We start from the raw sequence: 27,722 nt of genomic DNA, 5'->3' as shown, positions 1-27,722 counted from the left end.
GGAAGGGAGAGGAGGTGCGTGGGAAGGATTGGGGCAGGTCGTTTACCAAACCGATCGTGGTCGTAGCAAGATCCCGTCCAATTGACGAAAACAGCTTAAGTTGAAAAAAAATCATAATTGAATTTTGATAGTACATAGACATAATACTCTCTCCTTAACGTAACAACTTGTATCCTTCAAATTTTATCCTAACATATAACAATTTCTCTACCTACATTCTCTTCTCAACCAATCACAACCTTACACCATTCGAACTACTTACATTCTTTTCTTCTAATCAATCATAACATTTTTCTGTTTAATTTCACGAACTTTTCCTCTTCTCAACCAATCATAATATTTTTCTATTTAATTCCACCAACTTTCTTATTACTCGTGCCTAATCCGAAAAATCCATATATTTTAAGGCGGAGGTACTATTATCCAAATGCCAAAATTCACAAATTTTAATGCCATTGACATAATATTATCCATAGGTAATTTCATTTTTTCTATACTTTTTTATTTTAGTTTGTATTTTAATTGGGAGCAGCTCAAATTGGTCAGCGATGGCACTTGATTCTACACCTTGTGGCCGGGGAGGGAGGGGGGTGGCAAAAACAGAGGTACTGGTCAAAGTTTTTCGGGGATGAGGAAAATGGTGATGAATAGTGTTGGTTTCTAGAATGAATATGAAGTTCTTACGTTGAATAACTGTAACCTGGCGACAACGGAATCATTTATCACGGCAAGTAATTTCATCGACAAATTTTATTACTAGTTTATCATCAATAGCCGTTGATAGCAACGTCCTGAAGTCATGTTGCTCTAAAGGACCAGACGACGTATGTAGTATGGACATGAACTTGATCACATGACAGAATGGCATCAATCACTCCGAAGCACTTCAGCCAAGAGTCGGTAATGAGTTCTTCAGATTATGGGCTGGGCTCCACTGCAGTCTATCAAGATGTCTTAATCCCACGGACCAATCATGCCTCCAGAATTAAGTGTTCATGGAGTGTTCATAAGTGGCGATGCAACTTGAACTCAAGCTTTCCCAGATGAACCGAACAGGCGCATTTTCTCAGCCACAACAGCTTTCATTGCTTCCTTAGCAGATGCCATGACATGAATCAGGTCCTTTTCTGGCCTTTTAAGGGATTCAAGGTAGCTGTTTCGGACCTCCGTGTTCACGTTGAATTTCCTCACCCCCAAAGCTATGCATTCCTGCGCAGACGTAAGTCAAGATTAATAAACACTTGTAGAACAAATTTCAATTATGATAGGTATTGCTGACATAAGCATTGAGATTGACTTGATCATGGGTTAAGGTTTTGTTTTTTGTTTTGCTTTTGCTTTTTTTTTTACAAAATGTGAACTAGTCGATTCATGAACCTCGACATTGTTTAGAGCACCAAAGTCATAATTCACGGTATTGTTAGGTCGACATCACTGAAGGACTTATTTTTCTCCATCGTTGATGCTCCAAATTAACAAGTCTTCAACAAAGAAAGTCTAGGTTTGAATATGGTATACCATGTTCGATCACATGCACAAACTGATTAAACAAAACATAGAAAACATGGGGAGTGATAGGTGATGGATTTCCCTCTTTCACCCAAAAAAGGTAAAAACAAACTTCTGTAATTGCTGGAAACTCATCGAGTACAGGCTAAAACTTCATTAATCAATCTTATTAAAGACAGAAACAGTATATCGAACCTTTACAAGTTCATGAGGCAGTCCGGATGCTCCATGGAGAACCAAGCTAACACCTTTCTTCATTGTCAATGCACGAAGGTCCTGTCATTATTTCAAGGAAAGATCATAATGCATTTTTCTCAAGAAAATTACTCATCTAAAGTCTGGTCCAACAGTAATATGATATGTCCAATGTTCCTTTACAGAATACTTAGGGTGTGTTCGGCCTCCAACTTTCCCAACCCTCCTCTCTCGTTTTCCGCGCGCATGCTTTTCAAACTACTAAATGGTGTGTTTTTTGCAAAAAGTTTCTATACGAAAGTTGCTTAAAAAAATCAAATTAATTCATTTTTAAAATAAAATTTAGCTAATACTTAATTAATCATGTGCTAATAGATCGTTCCATTTTCCGTGCAGGAGGGATTAGTTCCCATCCCTGAAATCCAAACACAGCCTTAATGACAATGTTATGGCCTTGTGGGAACAATGACAGGACTGTTACTCCATCGTTCCATTTTTCTTCTGAAAAATCTATTTATTTTTTAAGGTTTATAGGTTTTGTCTTGTAAAACATAAGGCTTGGACGTGAATTATCACAGTCAAATTCACACATTCATAAGAAAAAAAAAACATCTTCTAATCATCCCTACTGTTCTACTCCTATTCCTAAGATAATTTTAAGGCTGTTTTCTTCTCTCAACTTTCCCAACCTCTAGTTTCTCGTTTTCCACGCGAGCATCCCAAACTAATAAATGGTGTGTTTTTTGCAAAAAAAAAAAACTATAGAAAAGTTGTTTTAAAAAATAGTATTACTCCATTTTCCAAAAATAATTAACTAATACTTAACTAATTATGTGCTAATAAGTTGCTCCGTTTGTCGTGCGCAAGAGATTAGTTCTCAACTCATGGATCCGAACACAGCCTTAAGAGGGGTCATGGCCTTTTTGACATCTCTATTCTTGGTTCTATACTCAATCTTAGCATCCACTCAAAAGTAAACCTTATTTTGGGAAATAGAGGGAGTGCTATAAGAATCATATGTTGCATGTTAGTATGCTACAACAGTATCTTCAGTAGCCCCATATTTTATTTACCAGTTATGTCTCAAACTTTTGGGACTCAAACACACATGCCAGTGAATGCAAAAACAAGGGAATGGGTAAAAAAAAATTCAGCAACAGGTGATGAATAACTTATACTAAAGTGTTCGACTATACAATAGTTTCTCCATTAAATATTTCCTGTTTCCACAAACCAAAAACAGAAGGAAAGTTTAATCGCATTTGTCTGACCTCTAGCAAGTCAAATCTGAGATTTGGTCCACTGGGGGGATATTTTCCATGAACATTTCCAATACATACTGCTAGAGAATCGATACCAGTTTCATCAATGAATTCCAAGGCCTGAAAAATATGTACCATAAAATAAAATATTACACAAGTATAAAAAAATAATCCAATAGAATGGATATTTGATGGAAAATAGGAAATAACCTGAGCAACATCAGTAAATCTTGCTTCGTATTCTTCGACTGTCAAGCCATCTTCAGTGCCTGAGAGTCTCCCCAGTTCAGCTTCTACAAGCATGCCTTTTGAATGAGCCAAGGAAGATATGCTCCTTGTGTATAAGATGTTCTTCCCTAAAGGTAGATGTGATCCGTCCACCATGATTGAATCAAAACCCTGAAAAAGAATTAAGTGCCAACAGAAAAGGTTAGGAAGAACTTCTTTCAGCACTAAGAAGATCCCAAGATTGAGATAGTCATCAACTGTCATTCAGAGAAAAGATAGCACACAGAAATTTGGTACATGCACACCATCTCAAGAGCTTGAAGCAAATCAGACTTGGAAGTTCCATGGTCATAATGAACGGTGATAGGTACCTGCAATGAGACAATCACAAAATGTCATCCACAGAGGACGTAAAAAAAAGATTTGTCACAAAATGACAATCACAAAATGATGTAAACATCTTGCTAGCTGGATAATGTCGAACTTGTTTACTAAGGAAGTAGCATTTGTATGCAGAAAGCAATAGGAGAAGAATTAGAGGATACAATAGGAGTTGGGGTTTATTTCCAAGTTGAAGTCCAAGTCTAATGGATTGAAGTCCAAGATTAATGGATCAACTTAACGTCTCAACCCACCCACCCAACCACAACCATCTAAATTCCCAGGTGTAGCTTACACTAGCGTGTTCTGCAGCAGCAATGCAACATGAGACCAATGGAACTCCACCTTGCTTCAGGGCACTGGGATGAACCTAAATATAACAACCACAATGTCCGTGATCAGAAATCAAGAAAAATACGTACGAATATGTTTCTATATATAAGAGTGCAGTCGTTGTATCATGGGGTACCCACATCCCTGTTGTTGAATTTACCATGTCGCAATGATTCAGATATCATCAAAGGGCGGTCAGTACGATTTATCATGTGATTTGCACCATTCATTTCCATAAAAATCAGCATGCTACATTACAGCATCACTAACCTGCAGAATAGCAGGACTTTTTTCGGCTTCGGCAGCTGAAACGACAGCATCAATTCCCTCAAGGTTATATACATTGAAAGCACCAATGGCATAACCACCATTCTCTGCGTTCTTCATAGCAAGGGAAATGGTTAATGATGATTCAAGGCCAAAACAATGATGTATAGATTAGCCTTGGCAAAAAGTTCAAATGGAAGAGAAAATCTTACAAGGAGAAGTTCTTTTGCAGAACTTCTAGAAGGGCAAGCCCAATTCTGGACCACTTTTGCAAGAGCACTGTTGTCACCAACATTACCTGTTTTTTTTTTCAGGGAGTCTCAAGACAGTTACTTTATTATTAAGATTAAATTTTCTATATCAATAGGAACGGAAAATGAATAAAAATATTTCTTACCAGGAAAAACAATGTAAGGGACACCAGGATGTCTACTCTCAGGACCAAGCTGCCATAAAGGGACACCAGCTAAAGCTTGTCCCATTACTTTGGCACGCCGAGCTTCCAAAGCCTTCGTAGCAAGATCGGATGAAGTGATTCCTCCCTGTATAAATGACGTTGGAAACAATAGATTTCAGAAATAAATTTCAAGGCCAACTTGTGGGTACAATCATTTTGTTTGCACTACCTAACACAGTAGCACTCACACACATTTTATTTTGTTCTGAAGTATTTAGGTGTAATGACATCCCCGGATTTCATAAAGCTTGTGAAAAACGAAAGCACAAAATTGCAGCATAACTCAATATTCTAAAATGGCAAAAATTTACAGTTTTGTAGTGAGCTATCAATATGCATATCGAAAGCCTGTTGTAATGAAGCAAGGGACAAACTTGACAACTAACAGGTTTATTTTCTAAAATTGTTTTGGCTGTTTAATGGTTACCTTTGCAAGAATATAACGGGGTCGACTGCCAATCCCTCTCACAATCTCCACTAGGGCTGAGCTCACTTTGTAATTAATTTCTAAGCTTTCTTCAGGAGCTGCAAGATAAAAATTACAATCTTGTTAGGAGATCAAACTACTTTAAGAAAAATATATAAAATAACAAAACATATTTTTCCTGGCGTAAAAACAACTGTTGTCAGGTAAGTCAGATAACAGTAACATGTCATGAATTGTCATTGCTTTAAAAGAAGGTAAAATAAGCTGTCCTCATAAGTACTACTCCCTCCGTTTCAGGTTATAAGACTTTCTAGCATTGTCCACATTCATATAGATATTAATGAATCTAGACAACATATATGTTTAGATTCATTAACATATATATAAATAAGGGCAATGCTAGAAAGTCTTATAATATGAAACGGATGAAGTATTTTTTAACACTGAGTTAGGTACTTCATTGAGCCTCCAGGGATACCAAAATAAAAATTTAAGTAGTAAACATGTTTTAAAAAACTGAGCTAGACATTTTTACTATAGCACAAAATTTTCAGGAACAAAAAAAAAACTAATTTGGTTAAGATTTGGTCATTACAAAGGTTGCAAATAATAGGTGTTAGTTCTAAATAAGCTTATTTCTTGCACTTTTAGATTATCCATATCCCTAGATTGACAAATTCTGGTCTGTCTTTTGGTACAGTTAATCTTGGTTAATGCCAACAACATAAGAAAAACCGATAGTGAAGTATCTCCAACAGAATGTTGAGAGAACATGATAATATTTCTTGGATCTTACGTGCTTATCTTGATAATCAAACCTCTACACTGCACACCTTGCTCACAAAATTCGCCAAATGGATGTGTCTCAAGGCATTAGCGATAAGTCAAGATTTAACTCAGCATTTCAATCTCGAATAGAACATCTACAACCGGAACTTAAGTTCCCTGTCATTTTATTACTAATTAAAAAAAGGTAACTAGAAATAATATGATAAAAAAGGTGCTAACTTTTTCCTGTGATGAGTTGGCGGCTGGTGACAACTAGAGTGTCTTTCCTGGATTGTATATAAGCATTTCCCAATTCAATAACTCGGCTAATTTCATGGTCTCTATCCTCAGCCGATTTCATTGAAATCATCTCAACAGATACCTACAATGAGTCAGGAAGAGAAAAGGAACTAATTATCTCAAATGAAATGATTCAAATTTTAAATAAATTGTATTTCATCCAAGTATATGCATACAACTTCCATGCTTAGGCCAGATGGAGTCAATTTAAATTTAAATCACCTCTATTATTCGGAGAGATTGCTCACACTGTGACCTAAGTTCATCAACCTGAGAAATGCAAATATATATGAGAATAAGAAAAGTATGGGAGAGAGAAAATAAGGGAAGAACCTTAAAGTATTGACCTGCTTTGTAGTTTTTGGCACATAAGAGCCAACAACAATGAGGCCTCCAGTTAAAGCTCTTTTTAAACCTAGGTCAGTTGGACGAATAGGTGGCTTTGGCTTTATTGCAATTCTAGCACTTACAAAACTTGCAGCTGTGCGGCACAGAAATCTCTTTCCTTTCAATTCAGCCTATCAAATTTACATATAGAGAAGAAAAGAACAAAAACAAATCAAAACATAGTATTCCTGCTTCAGTAAGACATCATATTACTTGATAGAAAATTTTTAATATGAACAAATGATTCCAATTGAAATGTAGAAAGAGCAACATAACATACCTGGATCATTCCAGCAGCAAACACAGACATGTCCCTCTCACTAGCAGCATTGACAATACATGCAGAACCCTGCAAACAAACAAATTGCCTGTTAGAGAACTGAAAAAGAAAAGAAAATGAGAAGACATCAGAATTACAAACTTGGATTTTTTTAAAAAATATATATATATCTGGTTGAATTTGATGATAAAGCTCAAGAGTTCTTTGAACACCTGTGATATAATAATTGGTAACTCATTATCATTATTTAGCCTGGAATGAGTGCATCAACAAATGAGGGTACCCAAGGCCCACAAACATAGACAATAATTTTCTGGGAAAAAAAAAGAACTGCAAAGTAACTTTTTGTATGGAATGTTTATATTACTAATATACCTTCTTCAAACTACAGAGATGCTGGCAGACTGCATTCGGTCCCTCTTTACGTAGGAGATTAACAGAAATTGTTGAAACTTGGTTCTCAGAAATCCGTCCTTTTGTCTTCTCTTCAACCCACTGCACAGTCAAGTACAAAGCAAGTTTCTAAGATCCTTGATCCTCTTGATCAAACAAACACTTCCAGAATAATACCTGTCTGAGATTGGAAGATTTATAGCCAAAAGCTGCATCCTTTGCAAACTCAGTTTCACCAGCAGGAATTAATCTGTTAGATTATTGGACTTGTCTGAGATTGGAAGATTTACGTATCAACCTTACGTCATGAAGTACTTTCCTAAAAAAGTTAAGTAGATTGCATACAGAATCATGCATAGATTACCTGTCAGAATCTGCAACATAGTGAATGTCATCAATAGTGTAGCGGCCACCTTGAAGGAAAAATGGGCATATTATCCAAGCATCCATCTCACCTAACACTGAAACGACTGCATCGGCTTCCTGGGAAGTAGAAGAGACAAGGTGTGATCAGGGAATGAAATGGAAAAGTAAAAGAAAAATTGCGTTAACTTCAGATATTAACCTCTGGGAAATGGCCACGTAAAGTGGAATCCCCTCTCAATACCACTGTATAGCTAACACCAGGGACAGACTTAGCTGCAGCTTCAAGATTTCTGCAGATATCTTTTACTAATAGTGTAGCCTATTAAAGTGACAAACAGTTAAAAAAGATCTAGAAGGTTACAAATATAACTAACTGTTTAAGACTGCACTTTCCTACCTTTTCCGCAGTCATTGAACGGGAGTTTGTCAAAATAAAAAAGCAAGCTGGTAGCTTTTGAAACTGTTCTGCAAGGGCTTCAACAGGCCTGCAGTTTAATTTCCAAGTGAGGCTTATGGCACTGTTCACAGAACATTTTTACAAAGTAACAAAGTACGTCAATCTATTCAGTCAATACTATGCCACAGGCTCAAAATATACATCTCCCATTATTTATTTTACCATTCAGTTAAAACTTCTATATCATGAACTGTCTGGGTTCCAGTTGGATCATCATCCAAAACCACAAGAATTTTTTTGCTATTATGAGATGCAGATGAAACAAGATCATCCATGGGATCTTCTGGCCATTCAGCAGGAAGAGAACTCAGAACATCTTCTTTGTTAAGCATGGGAGGCCTCCCTTCAACTTTTACTCCAGTTAATGTCTCATAAACCTGAAGGCACAGACAATTAACAGATGATTATGTTTTGGTGATCTAGTCTAATGCACACTGCCTAAACATAGTGCAGGCTCACCTTCACAACAGCAGCATCATCAAATCGACCCCATCCAGAAGCAGAACCTATCGGAAATACATAATGTCAACAAAACAGTCGACATGTTTTAAGGCATGGCCACTATTAGAAGTCAAAAGTGCAGAATTATGCCAGCATCTGACAGTTACCAGTTCTATAAATACATTTTGCAGTGGAGAGTGGGTGTTCCCTTATATATTAACAAATCTATTTCATAAGGGAACTCCCGTACTGTTCTCCGCAAGAAACATAGAATAAAAGAGTTGTTTGTTCTGTTACAGGAAATGACCTGAAAGAAAAAGTTGATGAGCAATACTAGAGACATGCAGTGGGATCCTTGCGTTGGAGCTTTCATGAGATACTATACCCTGGAATAGACAAGATACATGCATTATAATTGTTCCTAATGGTTTATAACACCTAAAAGTTGGTGAATAGTTTGGTTATCTATACAAGATCCTTGACAAATATGTCCACTGCAGAATAAGGAGTATAATCATTATCAAGCATGTGTGGCACACGATTTCCAAACATCCTGCAATATGAAAATTGATTGTGTCAGTTTTCTTATCACCAGCCATCTTAACTAATTGCAAAGCATAGCAGTTAATGAAGGAGTTCCATGAGATACTTGAAATACCGAGTCTAAAGGGAGCTGATAATTAGCAGAAGCTATAATTAATTGAGTTTTTTTTCCCAGTCCTTGGGAGGTATATGTATCTCATAGTGCTAACCCTCTTAGTAGAGGCAAATACCTCCCAATTAACACTAAAAATCTACCACCCAAGGACTGGAGAAAAGCTCAGAAAAACTACATTTTCAAGTTTAGTCAGCTTTTAACTCAACAAACATATACATGGGTCGTGGCATGTGGGCTTTGGGCAGTTTGATCCCTCTAGTGCTCCAACCTGGTCTCCTTTTTGCTAACTTAGTAAGCTTAATTTTACTCATCTTATCTTCCTCAGTCCTCTTTCTAGAGGCCTAATATAACTTTCAACATAAACACCTCTAAACTTGTAATCTTAGGACTCTCCTTGTGCCATCTTCTGTCCACAATAGCACATCTGAAGAATTGAGAAGTGAGTGTGGTCAAAGTGAAGGGACATAACTAATGGAACGTACCATGAATAACCTCTTGCATGTTGAATAATTTCAAAAAGTCTCCTTGTCCTCAAATTTAATCGAGCACCAAATGCCATTGCTTCAGCTGCTGAGGCTATATGAACCCCAGCAAGAAGTTGGTTTACCATCTTTACAGAACTGGAAATAAGAACAGAAGAAAGATCCTGATAAGGAAAATAGCTGGAGAGGGAAATTGATCCGTGCACTACCAAGCACTCCATATCATGTAAAAAATAGTCGCGATGGAGAAATAGTGAAAGGCAAAGATTTGCAATAAGCAAAGCACATAGCCATAAAATGTGTGTATCACCTTGCAGCTCCACATCCTCCTTTGATGACATAAAGCTTCTCACTTAGTGCTGTTACATAAAATATACTACAGTCATGGACCAATTTCTGCATGTTTGTCTACAAATATATGAAGTGTTAAGATAATCTACTTTAGAACCTGAGAGAACACTGCCAGTACACTGCAGAGCTTCATCTGTTCCTGAAGCGATTATCTGTTAAAAATGTGATTCTTATATTATTAAGGATACAACACATCTTTGAACAAAAAAATTTGATGCATCAACATCATACAAAAAATTTACTGGCAATCATACTGTTAATGTCCCCTCTGCTGCCCTTTTGACACCACCAGACACCGGAGCATCAACCAACTTTATGTCTCGGCATTCAGCTGCACCAAAAGTTAATGATGCCAAATTTCTTTTAATCACACAAATCAGTATGCAACATTGCCAGAATATGTGAAAAGTTGACTTCAACTCTATAGCAATGGACATAAGCAGTAAAGAGAAAGATGTGACCGCTTTGCCACCAGTGAGTCACTGCAACTTACGGTTAAAAAGGTTGTAAGGAAGTTTGTTTCTTATATATATAAATGTAAAGCTAAAGGAATCAGCTGCCATCCAAAATTCAAATGGGTTTGAGATTTACATGAGTAAAGCAAGGGAACCGATTGCATTAGAACAAGACCAAACAACTATATTTATAACAATATAGCCATCATTACTGAGTTCATCATTCAAATCTATCAGCAAAAAAGGAAGAAAAAGTCTTCAAACTTATTTTAGGAGAAATGGAAGCAGGTAAGTTCCTACCTTCTAATCTTTCCTTGAGTTTAATCACAAATCCAGGAGAAACTGTTGAAGATAGGATGATGGATGTTCCAGCGGCCATTACTGAAAAGCAAAGGTATTCACAAACATATAACTGGAGTTCACCAAAATAGTAAACCTAACTAAAAGACACATAATTCTATAAAAACAGAACATGGCTTAATTTTCTAGGGATTACCTGATACAGCACCAGCATTTCCATATAGAACATTTTCAGCTTGAACTTCATTTGCAACCATGATAACAAGTATTTCCACATCTGAAATAACCTCGTATTTAATATTTCAGGCAGGGTATCTCCATAAATACTTTCAACATGGTACAGCTTTTAAGTACTAATAACTAGTTAGCTCAACATTCTGTACGTAGTATATCGCCAGCAAGTGATAAGTGACAACTAGTACTACCTCCGTGCCAAAATATAGCAACTTTTGAACGGATGGGACACATCCTAGTACTACGAATCTAGACAAGTAGTGTCTATCCAGATTCGTAGTACTAGGATGTGTCCTATCCGTTCAAGAGTTGCTATATTTTCGGACGGAGGGAGTGTAACTAATGTAGTAACAGTGTTAAGTAATAAATAACTACACATGCACAATAAATTGTGAAAGACTAAAAATTAGTTCTCAATGAGAATTAGTAGTCTAAACTGTTTTCCTGTGGTAAAAAAAATCATGAGTATCTATTACTCCCTCCATCCAAAAGTGTAAGACATATTACTTTTGTCACCAAGACCAAGTAGGAATTAACTCATCCCCCAAGTAACAAAACCAAGAAACTACATGCATTCATGCATGCAACCAAATGAGTATTAAAATGGTTGCTTGGGTTCCAGCCAACAATTAATTTAGCACATGGAGACTACAAATATGACCATCTCTTCTGGAAAAACCAAAAAATGAAACATGCTTAACACTTTTGGATGGAGGGAGTATTATATTATTTAAACAGGGCAAAATAATCCACTCCATTCACTCTCAAGGGCTAGAAATCATCATATTAATCAGTGAAAAAGAGAAAAATACACATTGATCATGATGGGTGTAGATTATAATGGTGTAAACTGACCACTAAAACTATATTGAAATACAGTTATATTGCTATGAAAAAGTAAGACTTGTAACATACTACTTTAAAAGGCTCTAGTGATGGTAGCAGTGAATCTGCCATTCGGCCAACTCGAGTACTCGCATGGTAAATTTTGTAGTCACTCCTTGAGCTTCTTAATATTAAAAAATCAAACCTAAATGGATAGCAACATATAAAATTAAAATAAGGTGAATATTTCCCATATCAAACCATGGGTAGCACACTTCATGAAAAATATATTTTATCCCTAGCAAAGCACAGGCATTCAGCTAGTATATCCATACATATATTTTTTCCATGTGGACTTTGATTGCGCAACACATTTTAGCTGACTATAATTCTATAGTTGATCAAATTTTATCTTATGGTTGTGAGAACTTTACTCTGTAGCAGAAGGTTGCAAGGTACCTTTTGATACTTCCTCAGGAGAATCTTTAGTCAATCCACCTAAATCAGTAAACCTGGCCAGTGTTGGCTTGTATACCTAAATGGAATACAAAAAATATTATTGTATGTAAAACCAAAAAAAAGAGCAAATTTTATGAAATAAAGTTTGCAACATTATGTCCGTTACTGAATAAATGTATAAAATGGTGAAAATGGCATGTAGGCTGTTCTATTTTCTCATCTCTAGGAATAAAGGCGTTCACAAACTATCTGCCTGTCATTCAGATCACTGGTGTCACGTGCACCATGCACGTGAACTTCAACTGTCTATGTGAGTGAATAGTCCCGTGATAGTGTGGCACATGAGCAACGGAATTTGGAGGCTATCTTTTACCTCATATGGGTGACAATTATTGCATTGGAATCACAAAAATGGAATTCAATTCCAATGATGAGGCTGTTAGGGAAGATTTTTTGTACTGCAATTCGCAGAAAATTGAATGACCAATTATGCAATTAGGAAGAATTCTTACATCATAAGCAATAACGGAGAAACCTGATTTTAGCAAATGAGATGCCATTCCAAAGCCCATAGCTCCAAGACCAATAAAGCCGATAGTTTTTGCTGTTTTACATGCCATAACAAGCTGGTCAGCTAATTTGCTTGCATCGTAGATTTGTTGACTGGCAGCATCTATGATGTTTACTCCAAATGACTGTTCCCAAACCTGCAAATGAAGTTTTATAATATATTTGCGAAACTGAAGCATCTATAATCAGAATTAAAATAACCCGACAGTTCACACCTTCAACGGTGAGACTAATGCATCTCCATTTGCTGATGAACAACCTGAAATTAAGAACAGAGAAATGCATATGAATGAAAAAAACATAAGCAAAGAATGTAGGGATTCAAGTCTTTTTATTAAAAGCATAAATGACTTTGAACTAGCATTTTGCCATCAAATGGCTGATGCAAAGGAGTTTAACAGCATACCATGTATTAATTGTTGATAAGAAACAGCTACAAGTGGCAAAGGGAATATTACTGCTTTAGCCATATCCATCACATAGCCCTATAATGTTTAAGAGTGAAAAAAATAATAATTCAGAAGCAGAAGCGTTCAGCCTTGCAGTAGCCATAGTCCTTTTACATTTCACAACATCAGAGCAACACTTAAGTAATTAATAATATCTGAAAGAGAGTATCCTGGCAACATATACAAAAATATAAATACCTAAAAATTAAATCCACAAGAGTAAAAGACTAGAGTAAACTGTTTGCCATGGGGAAGGCAACAATTATAGTTAGAACATTACAACTTCTCAAGCTATTTTAAGGACCAGTCAGATGGAATTCATCCCTTGCCCCCATACCCCCCTCCCTTGTTCTTTATCACATTTATATATTTGCCCCTGGCACCATCTCATATATCTAATCTCCTCTCCAGTACCTCTCCTCCCATTGGTTGTAGAAAAAGAAAGAAGGGTTGTAGTGAAATTATGAGAGAATGAACATGTGTATGTTGAATGAAAAATATTTCACCAAGGTGAATTGATTGTCTGACAGGGAAAAAAAGTCTCAGGAGCTGTTTCAGTGTGAGTATTTAAGGAATGAAGGATACTATATTTTATGATGATGCAAGTAGTCCTGACATAAAGGAGCTTACTGCGTTTGTCTTGGATGACTCTAGATAATCAATAAGCAAAGAATCCTCTCTCAAAAGCTTTGGTACGATCTCCACGAATATTCTGTAGCATAATAAGTTAAGATCTTGATTTAAATAAATGCATAAAAGTATGGAAGATTTAGATAGAATAAAAAAGAACTGAATTACTCTTATAACCTTGAGCTTCCGGCAGCATTCGATATTATGTCATAGATAATTGATGGATGAATCCCAGCCCGAACACCAAGAAACATTGCTTCAATAGATGCTATAAAATGAATGCTCTCCAGCAAATCATTAACCAGCTTAATTTTGCTGTAAAAATAAGTGGGTTGCAGTTAAAACTGTGATCAGTAACATTTCAGTTAATGGGCTATGGTACATAAATTGGAAAAGGAGAATAATGCTCAATATTCTATAATGTAAGATAATCTTTACTATGAGAGAAGACAGCAACCTGCTACTGCCAAATTCACCTTCAACAAAGTAAACTGCTGTATCAAGACCTAAAATATCACCATGTAGCCTAGAATCAGCATCATTGCACCATCACAACATCAAAAGACATAGGCCAAGAAGAAAATGTTGGCAAAATGGTAACACATATTTGGAATTACCAGAGAAGAATTGCCCGGTTCTTTCTGTAACATCATGTCTCCCAGATGCAACAACCTGGTATTTAAAAGGAAATGGGTGACAACAGAATAAAGGACACGAGCACGCGCAATTCATATTCTCATCTTGTCCCATCACTTACAACAATCTTTTGCTTTAATTCATCAGATAAACCACTAAAAATGTATCCATCAAGAAGGGCATTCTTCTTCTCATCTGCAGGATAAGTCAGGCTATAGATTAACTAGTATTGTGGCTATTGTCGTAATTGTCCATCACAAAGATCAGTATTCCCTTTGCTGGAACAGAATAAAGTAACCATTACCCAGTATACATCATACAAGTTTTTTTCCAAGAAAACTCTTCTATTAATTTATCCTAAAATCAACAATGCCTACCTGCAAGCTTCTGATTCAACTTCTCCAGATGACTAGGCAGCATTGTTGATCGAATCAATACAACAGCACCCGAGCACAGTCCTGCACAAATGCTCAATGAGACGTTGTATGAAGCATCAAATTTAGTAACTGGGAAAATTGAGTACGTGCACATGGCATACCTTTCACTATCCCCTCAGGTCCGAAGAACAGCTCATCAACCCCATCCGTGTCACTGAGCACAATGACTAGCTCAGCGTCTGCAGGTATCAAGATATAGCAATCGATCAGATAGAGGCTGCAGACATGTGGGGGCGTGCTTGCTCCACGGGAGCACGGCATTCCAACAAACGCCTCGTGAGCAAGCACGAGGCAATCCAACAAACACCACGAACACCAACTGGCACGCAAACAACTGCTACAAATCACGAGGAGGCCATCTGTCTACTCGCATCGGGACCGGTCCAGCAGTCCAGTACAGGAGCTCCAGTCGAGACGCTCACCTCGCGCGGCTTCCGCGGGGCTCGCGCACCGGACGCCGCCCAGCTCCGCGAGCGCCGTCGCCGATCCATCACCCTGCAAACGCACGCACGCACGCACGCGCGCACACGTTCCCTCACGTGAGCCCGTCTCTCGTCAACCTCCTGCGAAGAAAAAAAAAAACAAGGAAGAGAAATCGAACCCCGGGAGCGACGAAGCAGCGGACGATGGCCCCGGACCGGACGAAGGAGGCGGCGAGGGACACGCCCAGCTCGTCGGCGCCGACGAAGGACACGACCTTCCCGGACGCCATCGCTCCCAGTATCCGCACCCGGTGCTCGCCGGCGGCGGCTGCTGCGGCGGCGACGGCGACACGAAGCAGAGGCGGAGGAAGCAGAGCAGAAGGGAAGGAAGCGAGAGGGGGGGAAGAGTGAGCGAGGAAGAGAAGTGGCGCACGGCCGTGGCCCCGCGTGTGGATGCGACTGTGTTGGACTTTTATGCATCTACCTCGTGTCACTGGCAATGCGGGCCCGAGGCGGTGACCCCACGTGGCAGTTGAAGCTGCGGCAAGATCGGAAAGCTTTAGCGCGATAAGCGGAAAGCTGACGTGGCGATCCGGAGAAGAAGACAAGCTCGATGCGGTGCTCACGTGATGCAAAGTCAATAACAAAAATTACTAGTATGTCTTTTTTTAAGAAAAAATAACCAAAACTTCTACTGGCATTTTTATGTCGTACTATCGTTTGCCTTACGCCTGGAAAAGTAAACGAAGTGAAAAAAACTAATTTGTGTGTAACATTTTTATATGTTTTTTATTGTTTATTGTTTATAAAGTAAATGTAAAAAATAAGCTACAATAAATAAATCTTAAAATTAATTCTAAAATTAAGTTTTTTAATGGCTGATAAACTATTGAGCAAACTATGACACTACGAGGTGTAAAGATGGCCATATGACCCACCCGGCACGGCCCGGCCTAGGCACGGCCCGAGGCGATCGGGCCAGCACGGCATGCCTGGCACTTCGTGTCGTGCCATGCCTGCCCACGGGCTGTACCTCAGGCCCAGGCAAGGCCCGATAGCAGTCGTGCCGGACCGTGCTGGCCCGACGGCACGATGAGCCCATCGTGCCCGGGCCAGCCCAGACACGCCAAACACTAACTGCCACTTGTTCACTTCAGTTTTGCACATACATATAAAAAATGCAATGTCCATCACAAAAAACAGCACAAAACCATCCAATTCACAAGTTAACAGATCACAATATCACAAGTCTTAGATTACAATATCACAATTCACAAGTTATAGTATGTGCAATATCACAATTCAATTCACTAACTCAACTACTAAGTCTCACAATTCACAACTCAAGTCACAAATCCACGAAACATTTTCAAATACTAAGTCTAACAGTTCACAAATCACAATTCAAACTTAAGTGATCAAGTCACAAACACTTTCAAAAATAATAGTAGCTGTGTAGTGCAATGGCTGCCTCATTAAAAACCTTTCTAGGTAAAAACTCACACCTCGTGAGAAAACTCTAGAAAGGAAAAAAGAGTGCAGCCCACAGCTTTCATCTAACTATCATATTAAAGTCCAAGTCCAGTACAATCATCCAGTTCCAGTGGCATTGCCTCTGGTTACATCATCAAGAAACAAATTCTCAAATGATTTTATAAGCTCTACATTCTCAGCAGTGTGCTGCAACTTCTTGTCTGCCTGCTCCCAGTCCTTGATCAATGCCAAAGCTTGCACCATGTCAAGACCTAGACGTCGTCGTCGCTCCTCGATGATCCTGCCAGTTAAGCTAAAAGCAGACTTCGACGATATAGTAGAAACAGAAACAGTCAAGACATCTCTAGCTAATATGGACAGAATAGGATATGTGTGTTTGTGCTCATGCCACCAGTTTAGGATATTGAAGTCATCGTCGAATTGGTTGACAGTGTCACTATCAAGATAGGCAGACAACTCAGAGGCATTCGAGTTAGCATTAGAAGAAACAGCTTGAATCAAAGCAGTAGCAGAAGTTCTCCTGGAAAATAGACCAGCACCAAGTCCAGAAGCTGGACTGGCACCAGCACCATGTCCAAGTGCATCACTGGCACCAAAAATCTTTCCCCATGCTATCTTTTTCTTACCAGCAGTATTGCCTGGGGTTGTTCTTTGCAATCTCACAGCACCAAACTTACTTTCATACTTAGAAAAAATGTCAGACAATGCAGCCCTAACCTCAGTTAAATAAGTAGAGTAATCAGAGGTCAAAATTTGTGACATAATTTGTAGAACATTGCTAAAACCTCTGATCTTAGCCCTAGGATCCAAGATAAAAGCAAATGAATACAGAAATGGAATCTCAGACCAGTATGCCAAGAACTTACTTTTCATGGGAACAACAACATTTCTAAAGTTAATATCATTCTCATAAGTGTTAAGATGTCCAGCAATCTCAAGAATGTGATGCATAATTAATGGAGATGTTGGATAATAAACACCAGACAAAATAACGGTTGAATCATAAAATTGTTCAAGGAATAAAAGCACAGTTTCAGCAATTGTCCAATGCAAATCAGTAAGCAATAGTCTATCATTTTCCCTAGGATAATGAGTTTCAATAAACAATGAAAAAAGCTCCTTATGTGGGAAGAGATGCTTAAGCATTAGATAAGTTGCATTCCATCTAACATCCATGTCCAAATCAAACTTACGAAGTCGAACACCCTTAGCAATACACCAGTTTTTGTATAAAGCAATGCGCTGATTAGATGCATTCACAAATGAGATGGCTGTTCTAAAATCTTGAAGCATGGGTTTGAAAACTTCTAGACCAGCCTTAACAATCAAGTTGATTATATGACATGCACAACGCTGATGCAAATATAAATCACCAACATAAGCAGACAACTTAGGTTTTAGAAAATCCATTGCCTTAGTATTAGAAGAGGCATTGTCTAGAGTAATAGAAAAAACCTTATCAGTCAAACCATATTCTTCAACAACAGAAAGCACACGTTCAGAAATATTCTCAGCAGTGTGCTTCACATCAATCAGCACTAGACCCAAAATCCTTTTCTCTAATTGCCAATCAGAATTAACAAAATGAGCAACAACACTTAAATAATCCTCCTTAGCATTACCAGACCATATATCAGATGTCAAAGCAACAGAGTTAACAGACTTGAACCTCTCAATAAGCATAACACGACTCTTGTCAAAGTACTTAAAAACATCTCTACTAATAGTTTGCCTAGAGACAGCATGGAATCTAGGGTTATGAGCATTCTGAATGTACTCCTCAAAAGCAGGAGATTGACTAAAATTAAGTGGTAGATCCTCTACAGCAATCAATTTAACCAACTCAGATATAGCATAATCAGGATCATATTCCCATGGACGAACAGTACCGTCAGCATTGTACTTAAGCATAGACTGAGACAAATTACTAGCAGTTCTAGGTTTGCATGACTTGAGATGCCTAAGCAAATGACCAGTGCCACCAGATGAATGAGCAGACAAAGTTTTTTTTTGCGGTGATTGCATTTAGCAGAAACGCGAACCTGCGCGCCATTAGGTGATTCAAAGAGTTCTTCGAAGTCATCCCATACCTTGGATGATCTTGGCCGCTTGTTGGTAGCACTGGAGTCAGTGCCGGACGGCGCGCCTGTGCCACCATCACTGTCACTGCCACTAGTACCGTCCACGTCCGGCTCCGTCTCCAGCTGCAACCCATCGAAGTGAGGAGGTGACGAAGTGATTCCGAACACCTGCACGCGTACCTCCTCCAAGTCATCTTTGTCATCACCCCGCATCCCCATCAACCTCAACTCGTGGTTGCAAGAGGATGGATCGTCCATCGTCGGCACTCCGGTTCCTCAACGGCGGCTACCGCTCAGCGACCTGCAAGACACACAGAATGAGAGAAGAGAGCAGTTAGGGACCAGAGAGAAGTAGAAAACCAAGAGAGGAGAGAGAGGAGCAGAGATAGGTGTGTACGATGTACCTGCGCATCCGGAGCACCGGAGTTGCCGTTGATGATAGAGATCGATGGATCTACGAGAAGAAGAGAGCAGAGACTGGGTTTGGGGAGTGATCTGACAAAGAGCTCATGGAGAAACGGCGAGCGGGCGAGAGTGGCAAAAAAAATGAAAAAGAAACAGGAAATCGAGAGCACGGCCGACGATCCGAAGACTGGAAAGGCGGAGACGAGACAAGGTCACGGATCCGGCGAGGCGGCGACCCTTGGTGGTAGATCCGGCAAGGCATTCATCAGAGACGGCGACGAGATGGAGGCGTGGTCGCGTGGAGGTGGGGGCGTGGATCGACGGAGGCAGAAGCGGAGGCGAAGCGGTCAAGGCGGAGGCGGAGCGGTCAAGGCGGAGGCGGAGGCGGAGGGGGAGGCGTGCGTGGATCAGCGGAGGCGGCTAGGGTTAGGGTTAGGGTTGTGAGGGAGACGACTGGCGGAGGCGAGAGGACGCGACGGCCTTTATATATGAGGTGCGGGCGCGTGGCGGCGGCTCCCGATAGGCTTCGTCGGGACGTGCCTACCGTTATACAGGCCTGTGTCGTGCCGGCCCAGCGTGCTGCTGCGGGAGCCCAGGCACGGCCCGACTGTCGGGCCGGGCCGGCACGGGCACGAACACTGACGAGCCGGGCCATGCTTAGGCCGGGCCAAATGCCCGTGCCTTGGGCCGGGCCGTCGGGCTGCAGGCCATATGGCCATCTATAATGAGGTGAACCGAAAAGATTCCACTTGTAGCAGTTAAACTTTAGATTACTTAGATTTCTCTCTCAAATGCCTGATTGGCTAAAAATGTGTTAATTTCTATGCATTGGAGTTGGTGCCCTTGAAATATTTATAATATTTATATTGTGATACTACAAAATTTTAAATCGTAAAATATTTATACCGAGACAGAGAATATAGGGCATGTTCGGCTGCCTGTGCTGCGGCTGCGGCGCAGCCGGCACCAACAGTGCCGCACACACATGGCGCAGCCGCAGCCGCCGCAAACAGGCAGCCAAACAGGCCCATAAGTTGTGGGAAGTTTCTAGTCCTATACCTTCGATGGATCAAGTTGATCGCTAGCATATGGCCCCCGAAAAGTTGGGCCCCCAAATCTTAAGCCCTGTTTGATTCAGCTTAGAATTATTATAATCTGGATTATTAGGAGTAAGCTGAAATAAACAAGTAGATTATTAAGTTAGATTATTATAATCTATAAGTCAGATTAGTATAATCCAATAATCTCCTTTAGAGGAGCTTTTTCCAGATTATTGAGTGGCTAAAGACTCTCTACCCTTAAATGCCTCCAATAATCCAGAGAAACAAACAACTCGCAACTTATTCAATGTCAGCACTCAATTTAGCTTAGAGTAATCTGATTTAATAATTAAGATTACAAAAATCTTAAGCTGAAAAAATAGGATCTTAATTATCTTTTAAGTATGTGCTTAATCAAGGAAAAGAAAAAGAAATACCCATCAAGACCTAAATACCCCATACTGATTAGTAAGTACTAATATGTTATCTTGATGCTGTTCGGTTCACGAACCATCCGGCTGTTCGTCTCTCCGCCGTCGGCACCATATCGTGCGTGGCTCTGGCTGCGTCCCTGCTCCCTTCTCTGCTGGCCAGCGAAACGAAGAATGCCAGCCGCCAGGCCGTGACCTGCCCAATAGGGATGCAAGCGGGGTGGGTAAGCGGGTTCTTTTAGCCCGCTTATCTCACTTCTATTTTATATTTTCTCTGAAATTTTGTACTATTATATGGAAAATAAACTAGCTAACGGATTTTTATACGGGTAGCGGGGCTATCCACTTGCATCCCTACCTGCCAAGAAGTGCCGACGCAGCCGCGGCGCTGCCGTCGCGAGCGAGAAAGCTAATCCGCGACCAGTCGCGCGCGCCCTCCCCCACGTTATTTTTTTTTGGGAGTGGTTTCTTTTTTTTTTCCTGTTTTTCTTTCCGTATCTGTAGTTTGCGATTTTATTTTCTTTTTCTGTTTTTTCTTTCCGTAGTTTACGGTTTCTGTTTTTGTTTTGTTGCTTTTCTGTTTTTCTTTCCGTATCATTATTAGTTTTTTTTAATACGTTATACATGTATAAATACAAACTTTGTATACGCATATACAAACGATGCATATGCAAACTTTATATACGTATATGCAAAGTTTACATACGTGTATATAAAGTTTGTATAAGTATATTTTTTAGGTTTTATACGTATGTACACAAACTTGGTATACATGTATACCAAGCTTGTATATATATATATATACATATACATATATATATATACATACATATATATATTTTCTATACATAAGCACACAAACTTTATATACATGTGTATATTTTTTATACAATAAAGTGTATACACGTATATATATACTATATAAACATACGTATAAACTTTGTATACATAAATACAAAGTTTATACGTATGTATATATAGTACATAATACATATATACACAGTACTCCTGTATAGGCAGTAGAGACTACAGAGGGGGGCGCTGATCGCGCGCGTGCGCGGCCGCGCGACTAGTCGCCGATCAGCACCCACCGTCAATCGTGACTCATGCAATTGCCAAAAGAGGCTCAAACCGCTGAAATTGTTCAAGTTGATGCTAATATATTGCCAACGAAGTTAGTAGCAATGTTACTATGTAAAAAAAGAAAAAGGTAACAATGGCATAATTTTTAGAGCCCCAATGTGTATTTCGCACTGGGGCCTCAAATTCGTGAAGACGGCCCTGAACGGTGTCAATGCGAAATCTTTACAGCGCAGTTTAGATTCTTTGTTCTTATCTGTTTTTTTTGCTGATTTAATTAGAGTCCGATATTGTAATAGTTTTACCGATGCTATGGCAGAATTAGGAGTTTTGCTAGAACATGAGAATGCTTGCTCGACATGGTGAAAGAAGACTTTGCCAAGCTTGTTATTTCTGGAACTAACAACAATTATCTGGCATGGGCTTGTAAAGTCGAATCTCATCTAGCTAGGAATGGTCTCAGTGACACGATTGTTCCTGGCTCCAACTGCACCGACGCAGAAAAGGCAACGACTGTGCTCTTCCTAAGGCGCCATCTAGGCGAAACTTTGAAAAACGAGTTCATGTTCGAAATGGATCCATCTGTTCTTTGGCAATCCCTCAAGGATCGGTTCGATGAACAGAAGCCCATCATTCTGATCCAAGCACGATATGACTGGGAGCACTTGCGATTCCAGGACTTCGACTCTGTGGCCGAGTACGATTCAACTCTCCGCGACATCGTCTCTAAGCTCAAACTGTGTGGGCGAGATGTTTCAGAGGATGAGATGATAGAGAAGACATTGTTTACATTCCACCCAAGCCAGCTTGTACTCCAGATGATGTACATGGACAGACATTATCAGAAGTATTCAGAGCTTATCTCTGCACTGTTGCTAGTGGAAGAAGGGGATAGGAGACTCCTGGAGAATTACTATGACCGAGCAGGTGGCTCTCAACATGTGCAACGGGCTTCATGTCGAGGACAATCCAATTTCTAAGTACAAAGATGATGAATGATATATAGTACTACCTCCATTTTAGCTAGGTGTTCTTATCTACGTACTTTCTCCGCCTTATAATATAAAGGATCTGGGGTGATATAATAGTTCAAATTTGTTATAATAGGATGTATTACATCCACCTAAAATTCTTTATATTTTTGAAAAGGAGTGAGTACATCCTTAATAGTAGTTATTTAGTTACAATATACTACCTCTGTATTTTAATGTATGACGCCGTTGACTTTTTATTCAACGTTTGACCATTCATCTTATTATTATTATTTGTTTTATTATAACTTGATTTGTCATTAAATATTCTTTAAGCATGACATAAATATTTTCATATTTGCACAAAATTTTGAATAAAACGAATGATCAAACGTTGGTAAAAAATCAACGGCGTCATACATTAAAATACGGAGGGAGTATGTGCTTTTTAGATAGATTTATATGGATTATGTGGCTGTTAAGGATATATATGCCAGTGTATATAAGATATATCGTAGTAGTATTTGTTACATATACTGATATACATATCTCATCATTTTACTCATAATTTTACTTATGATTTTATAGTTTTTCTTGTTATAGTTATACTGGTCAACCGTTTTGGAGTACATCACTTCGTCTGTCGTTCGCTTGCCCCACGTTTCACGATAGGTGCAAAAGGCATCGCGACATGTCGCAATGGCAAAACAAAGGGACTGTTAATGAAAAAAAAAAACTTACCAAATTTTGGCAATGCTAATATTTTAACATAGTTATCAAAATTTAAATTTTAACTTGGCAAAATTTTGGCAGGATTTCTTATATAGTTACCAAAATTTGATAGCAATCTAAATATAGCCACTTTTTTTGACAATTTTATTAAAATTTGGTAAGGTTGAAAATGGCATCAAAGTAAACAAACCCAAAAATAAATTGATCTCCGTTCATTTGTTTCAGAGAAAGGACTGCAACCTAAGATGCAAATATGTGCATCGACCCATCGATGAACTTAAAACAGAAAAAGCGCAACGGCTCTCAGAATATAAATTCCGCACGCATTTCACAACGATTTTGCAAAAACAAGTTACCTAAGAGTTTTTTTTCTTCTTTTGAAACTAAGTTACCCACAAGAGATTTTTTTTAGATAAAAAAAAGAGTTTACTTTTTGATCTTAACTTACCCAAGAGTTGGCCCACTTGTCACAGAGAGTGAGAAGCCCAACCTCCTCCGTGGCAGGCTGGCAGCAATAGGAAGAGAGGAAGCCACCGTCCTCAACTCACGGTCACGGAGAAGGATAAAGCAGAGCGTGGTAGCAACGGCCAACGGGTGGGGTTCGGGGAGTTTAAAGAGGCGCTCGTGCTGGCCGAATTGGCGATCCCAACGGTTAAATCACCGCCACGAAATTCGACCTCGAGCCCTAACCCTAGCCTGACCTCCCTTCTTGGTCGAATCGACCGCGCGCACGCCGGAGTTGAGCGGCCGCTTGCCGGAGTTGGGCCGCTGCGTTGTCGTCGAGGTGCCTCTGCCTCGCCGCGGGGATCGCCTGCCGCTGTAACGTCGCTTCGTCTCGCCCCATCTAGTTTGGTCCGGTCAGTTTGTTCCCCTTCTCGCATTTGGCTCCCTTGGCGTCTCCTTTGGTGTGTGATTGTGCTGCCAAGGGGCAAGGGTGATCGCTAGTTTGGGTTTCGGCCATTGTTTGCATCGATTCGTCCGTTCACCGGGTCTGCTTTTTCTTTCCAATTTTGCAAGTGTTGATGTCGATTTGGTTCTGTGATGCCTGCGTTTGCGCGTGTTCTTAAATCTTAAGACGAGGCGGCGCGCACGTTGATTCTGTACTTCGTGTCGTGATGAGGTGTTTCTGGAGATAAGCGCGATAGGGCGATTTGATTTGTGATTTTTGTGTTGTCCTGGCGGTGAGATCAGCAGTTTGAGCGGCGTGTTGAGATTTGTGTTCTTTTTTGTTTTTGCGGCTAGTGCGATTCGAACAGCGGGTTGATTTTTGATTTTGTTGTTTTTACAGCGAGATGTGCGATTTGAATGACAAATTGATTTCATAGATGGCGCGATTTCGATGGCAGATTAATGTGAATTGTTTTGGTTGTCGCTGTGGTGAGCAGATTGGACGTGTGGGTTGATTTGTGATTTTCTTGTTTTTATAGTGAGATGTGCGATTTGAATGACAAATTGATTTCATAGATGGTGAGATTTTGATGGCAGATTGATGTGAATTGTTTTGGTTGTCCCTGTGGTGAGCACATTGGACGTGTGTGCTAACGTTGGTGGATTGATTTGAGTTTGGTGTACTTGTGCTTACAGTGAGGCGTCATGCGTGATATTCATTTGTCTGGTCGGTTTTGTGGTGACATGTGGCCCATATGCCTAAGAATATAATTTGAGCAGTTGATTGATTCGATTTGGGTTGGCTTTAGCTATTCATATAGTAAGGAGGTCGTTCTAAGTGGAGAATTGATTTGGTTTTGGTCCAGCAACGGATGCATGTTGTGAGTGGCCAATAAAATAAATTCCTTTTGGTGAGGCGGTTGATTTGAGATTTGGATGTGATTCTATCTTAGGGTTCTATTGCTTAAGTTGTCTGTATGGTTTTGCTTCCGAGTAGCAGTGGGTCTGGGTATAGAGAAATAGGCTTGACTATGGTCCAATACAAGAGGTTGTGCTTGTGGTTAAGAATGTGATCAAGGGATGGTTTTGCCTTGCCTTTTGGTTTTAGGTCGTTATAGTGGTGTTGTGCTTCTAAATGAGTGAATCTTGTAACAATTGTTCTATGGAGAGATGGCAGTTTGCCGAATATGTCCTTTTTTCTTGTTTTTGCTTAGTAGGTTTTACGTAATGGGCTTCATTTGATTATATGTTGAATTGATTCAGATGAAGTTGTGCTTTTAATTAGAGAAACATGATGTGCCTCCATACTAGCATAAGTGCTCCCTCGTTTGTGATTTGATTTGCTTGGTTATGGTCAACTACTGCATGCACAGGCACTTTTGTTCTTCTGCTTTCTGAATGAGGTAGCATTGCATCTGTTAGCTGTAATTGCAAAAAGGGAAGATAACCGAGTAGCTGAATTTAAAAATTCACATAGATGTGTCATTTTTTTTCATTTGTGTCGAAATGGTTCAATGCTTGAATGCATGGATCTCATAACATGTACATATGTGCCTGAATTTTATTTATTTATCTATTTACTATCTATGAGTACGTCTGATTGCATGGATATGAAATTAGTTTTTGAAAACTTTCATCTCATTAACTCATCTATATTATGTTTTGAATGCATCTTCAAAGGCAATATGAAGAAATATACTATTTGTAGAGTCCATGCTCAACATTTTATATTTTGTACAGACTGAAATTAGTAATCCCATATCATCCTGGTTGCATTTTGGTCTCTGCTTATTCGGAGGTATATGATTAGAATTTTTAACATTCAGTTCATGAAAGCGAATTAATCATAGGTAGCTTTCTTCTGTTTCTGGTCAAGTATTTTTTAGACTTCTTTTTTTAGTTGAGTTAATCATGGCAGGATCTCTTGTATTTTGTTTGCTTGTCTACTGATGTTTGTTCCTAGTTCTATGTAGAACACGATATAGATTACTGGTATGATATGGACCTCATGCTCAAATAAGGTACTCCTATTTTCCTCTTGGTCCTTTATTCGGTATCTTATTGTAGTTGGATTGTAAAGAATTTATATAATCTGTAAAATGACATACTTTTTTTCTTGGTGAGGCATATATTCCTTGATTTCCTAGCAAGCAACTACGACAAAACTGATATTTGCACAATACTTCTATGTGTGTGCACATGGTCTATATCTTTAGATGACTAGCAAAATGCCCGTGCTTCGCTACGGAGCTATAGATAAAAGACAGATAAATTATTTATTAGGCTAAGTATTGATCAGAATATCAATAATAATAGGATGGATAAAAACTACTATTGCATATTGATATACTCATATTCTCATAATACTCGCCCTTTCTCAACTATTGTGTAGCATTTCTAAAACCGTACGCGAAATCACGTGCAGACCGATCGTGTCACGCGTAAATGACGGATAGGTGATCGAGGGAGGGGACCAGCAGGCGCCAGTACCTACCCATCATCGACTGAGAGATGGGAGAAACGAATAAGGGATAAGGGTGGAGCAGGTGTGTGCATGGTGAACGATTGGATCGAATTGGTAAGTGGATAGCAAGGCAGGTTAATTCCTTCTAACTTTCAGGGTCCTTACCGAAGCGATTTAATGCGTTGGATGACTCAATCGCGCGATTCAACGTGGTCCACGTAGCCGACAAACAAAATAAAGTGTGACAGTAGAAAAAATATGTTTTTTAAAGTAGGGTGGAATATAAGTTCGTCAAGCAGTACTCGACCAGAACATCCTTGAATGAAGAACCATCAGCATCATCAACAAAAGCTACCCCGTCCTTCCCGTGTGTTTGGTAGCTCATATCTTCTTAGCCTGGCTTATCTCCCTTATACAACCCGAGTTTAACATGGCTAAGAGGATACGCATGCCTCCTTTGTTTGGTTGCTTGTATTTATTAGCCTGAGTTTGATATGGCCAAGAGGATACGCATGCCTCCTTTATTTGGTTGCTTGTATTTATATAGTCTAGCTAATATACCATTTTATTTGGTTACTTCCATAAGAGAAACGGTCTGGAAGATATTTTGTTTGTTTGGTTTTATGGATTGTGTATGAGCACCTTTTATTTAGTTAGGTGAGTTATCTCTACACTATCATATAAAATATCATATTAACATTTGAATTAGTCAATTAGAAGTATTCTTATACACGCAAACATGCCATAACAAAAGATTTTTCTGAAAAGTACTAATCC

General features: G+C 39.3%; 1 protein-coding gene across 3 annotated transcripts; it reads right to left on the bottom strand.

The window, feature by feature from the left end:
- Window positions 1-718: 718 nt before the first annotated feature.
- Window positions 719-15,804, bottom strand: LOC4340684 (uncharacterized). Of its 3 annotated transcripts, none has more exons than XR_001546712.3 (42): window positions 15,539-15,804; window positions 15,360-15,432; window positions 15,039-15,116; window positions 14,878-14,958; window positions 14,622-14,695; window positions 14,482-14,536; window positions 14,322-14,370; window positions 14,042-14,179; window positions 13,865-13,946; window positions 13,192-13,270; window positions 13,001-13,044; window positions 12,728-12,922; window positions 12,216-12,291; window positions 10,894-10,974; window positions 10,698-10,778; window positions 10,197-10,273; window positions 10,040-10,094; window positions 9,902-9,950; window positions 9,592-9,729; window positions 8,923-9,004; window positions 8,759-8,837; window positions 8,470-8,516; window positions 8,173-8,387; window positions 7,951-8,038; window positions 7,753-7,872; window positions 7,552-7,670; window positions 7,365-7,437; window positions 7,170-7,289; window positions 6,795-6,863; window positions 6,475-6,645; window positions 6,350-6,397; window positions 6,068-6,209; window positions 5,060-5,157; window positions 4,573-4,717; window positions 4,388-4,473; window positions 4,179-4,289; window positions 3,871-3,945; window positions 3,492-3,565; window positions 3,177-3,365; window positions 2,976-3,086; window positions 1,705-1,785; window positions 719-1,209 (listed from the first exon to the last, which is right to left on the bottom strand). XR_001546712.3 is itself a non-coding variant. In XM_015787354.3 (42 exons), the coding sequence occupies exons 1-42, from the start codon at window positions 15,647-15,649 to the stop codon at window positions 1,030-1,032; spliced, it is 4,152 nt and encodes a 1,383-aa protein (XP_015642840.1). In that variant the 5' UTR covers window positions 15,650-15,804; the 3' UTR covers window positions 719-1,029. The 3 variants fall into 3 exon arrangements, 2 of the variants coding, with proteins under 2 accessions (XP_015642840.1, XP_015642841.1); XM_015787354.3 differs by having other exon boundaries at window positions 3,479-3,565; XM_015787355.3 differs by having other exon boundaries at window positions 3,500-3,565.
- Between the last annotated feature and the right edge of the window lie 11,918 nt (window positions 15,805-27,722).

This window comes from Oryza sativa, chromosome 6 (assembly GCF_034140825.1).
Source record: "Oryza sativa Japonica Group chromosome 6, ASM3414082v1".
Taxonomy (NCBI): domain Eukaryota; kingdom Viridiplantae; phylum Streptophyta; class Magnoliopsida; order Poales; family Poaceae; genus Oryza; species Oryza sativa.
Note: the sequence above shows the minus strand (reverse complement) of the source record. Positions and strands in the feature narration are given on the sequence as shown.